Genomic DNA, 2,319 nt, shown 5'->3' with positions numbered 1-2,319 from the left:
AACTGAAATGTGTATAGGTAGAACCGAGGAATGATTACATTCCAAGTGAAGTAAGAAAAACTAATTTGGCACAGACATGGCTATTGAAGGATAATTTTTGGATTGCCATAGATCTTCACTATTTTCAATCAGGCAAAATTGGCTGTCTATTATAAGAAATCTGTCTCAAGATTCTTGCAATTTCCCTTGGATTCCTTCCCCAGGATTAGTGCACTGAGAATATCATGAATTATAAAATTACTTATGGAGCCCCAGGGTTTATAATTATGCACAAAAATAGAAAATCTTATTAGGCAAACTTAATGCTTTAGAGAAAGCATCTTCCATTGATATTATTTGATTATTTATCTAATTCCTCATTTGATTGAGTAAGAAAAAATAAAAATAAAAGAGTCAATACATTTTAAAATCCATTATAAAACCCTTAATTTAGTGCAGAACAGTAGTACTACATTGTGGAAAATCCTTTTTAGGGAACTTTTCACTTCTTTGTTCCTTAAGGAATAGATTAACGAGTTCAGCATGGGTGAGACAGTATTATTTAATAGTTGCACCATGGCATCTAGCAAGGGGTTGGGTGTGGGCTGCAGATAGACAATGATTATAGGTCCAAAGGCACAGAGAATGGCAGTGAGGTGGGCACTGCAGGTAGAGAAAGCTTTCTGCCTGCCCTCTGCTGAATGGATCCTCAAAATGGCAATCCCAATGCGTGTGTAGGAGGCACAAATATTCAACCAAAGCATTAAAGCCAGAAAGCCAACACTAGTGGAAGCTACACCCTGGGCAAAGGAGCTGTCAGCACAAGCCAGGGGTAAGATAGCAGGAATGTCACAGAAGAAATGGTCCACCTGATTAGGGCCACAGTAGGGTAGCTCAAAGGTAAAAGATGTCAGGATAGTGGCCTGAAGACAACCTACCAACCAGGCTGCCTCGACCAAACCAACACAGACTCCAGGTCTCATGATGAGCTTATACCTCAGTGGGTGACAGATGGCAACAAAGCGATCATAAGCCATCACAGAATAGAGGCAGCCTTCCGTAGAACCCAGAAAATGATAGAAGAAGAGCTGAACAGCACATCCCTTATAAGAAATGGCTCGGTTCTGGCCAGAAAAATAGACTAGCATCTTGGGACAGGTGACAGAGGGGAACAGCATGTCCAAAATCGAGAGGAGTCCCAAGAAGAAGTACATGGGAGTGTGAAGGGTCGAGGAGGAGACAATTGCTAGAAGGATGAGCAAATTTCCCAGCAGGGTCAAGGGGTAAATGAACGAGAAGATGACAAGGAGCACAGTCTCCAGTCCCTCTGTCTGAGGTATTCCCAGTAGGATGAACTCACTCAGCTCTGTGTGGTTCCTCATGTCCCTGGGAGGAAGGTCTAGGGGAGACAAAAGACAGGAAAGCATGACTGTGGAGGCTGTGACAGACACAACACCGATACATTTATCATCACTAATCTTTATTTACACGTAAACATGAGGTTGAAATTAAGAATCAGAAATTCTGCGTATAATATTTAGGGGCTAGTAAAGCGGATGTGTGCCTTTGTGTCTCAAGATATCACATTCTTTTATGAATAGGGATTCAAAGGAATATGAAGCTTTAGCAAAGTGAAATACTGGATGTACTATGAGAACAGAGGCATCAATACTGAGCAGATGAGCATAGTTTGAATTAAGTCCACAACCAATTATACAACAACAAAAATGTCTTAAGTTTAAAATCAACCTGAAAACATGTGGAAGCCTCACCCTCCTGACTCTATTACAGAGCTCTATTACAGTTGCTCAAATATGTGTTCAAACACCCTAAATATTCATCAAAGATCAACTTGGTCACCCACACCTCTGTTGAGAAGAATGGACTGTGATACAGTTTAAGGAGTAGTAAGATTTGGGTATATGATAACTGGATATGTTTCTTAGTCTGAGCATGGAGTCTCAAAGAGTCGGACACAACTGAGTAACTGAACTGAACTGAAGGTGATTTGCCTGAAAAGAAATTAACAGTGACAAATTTGTTTAGTGTTTAGTTTGTATAGAGATTAGTAGATGTTTAGAGACTATATAGGTGATAGGTTTTAGTGAAGTCATCATATATAAAGATGAATTTTTGGAATATTTGATGTTTGCTAACTACTGAAATTTTGAAATCCAAAGTATTTCAATTCTGCAGACTTTTCTGTGTCTTCTGATTATTTTAAATTCTAATTTTAATTTTATTGTGGTAATAAAACTTCACATGAGATCTACTCTCTAAACAGAGTTTTAAGTGTACAAGATAATATTAACTATGAACATAATGGACAGGGAGGCCTGG

General features: G+C 39.0%; 1 protein-coding gene across 1 annotated transcript; it reads right to left on the bottom strand.

The window, feature by feature from the left end:
* Positions 1–413: 413 nt before the first annotated feature.
* On the bottom strand, positions 414–1,361 carry LOC138427233 (olfactory receptor 10N1-like). The gene has a single exon (XM_069566598.1). The coding sequence runs from the start codon at positions 1,359–1,361 to the stop codon at positions 414–416; it is 948 nt and encodes a 315-aa protein (XP_069422699.1).
* Between the last annotated feature and the right edge of the window lie 958 nt (positions 1,362–2,319).

The sequence above is a fragment of the Ovis canadensis genome, chromosome 21, assembly GCF_042477335.2.
Source record: "Ovis canadensis isolate MfBH-ARS-UI-01 breed Bighorn chromosome 21, ARS-UI_OviCan_v2, whole genome shotgun sequence".
Lineage (NCBI taxonomy): Eukaryota > Metazoa > Chordata > Mammalia > Artiodactyla > Bovidae > Ovis > Ovis canadensis.
This window is presented reverse-complemented; position numbering and strand designations above follow the sequence as displayed.

Bases quoted from the DNA above. Each gene is read 5' to 3' on its own strand.
- LOC138427233 (XM_069566598.1), bottom strand. From the start codon at position 1,361: ATGAGGAACCACACAGAGCTGAGTGAGTTCATCCTACTGGGAATACCT.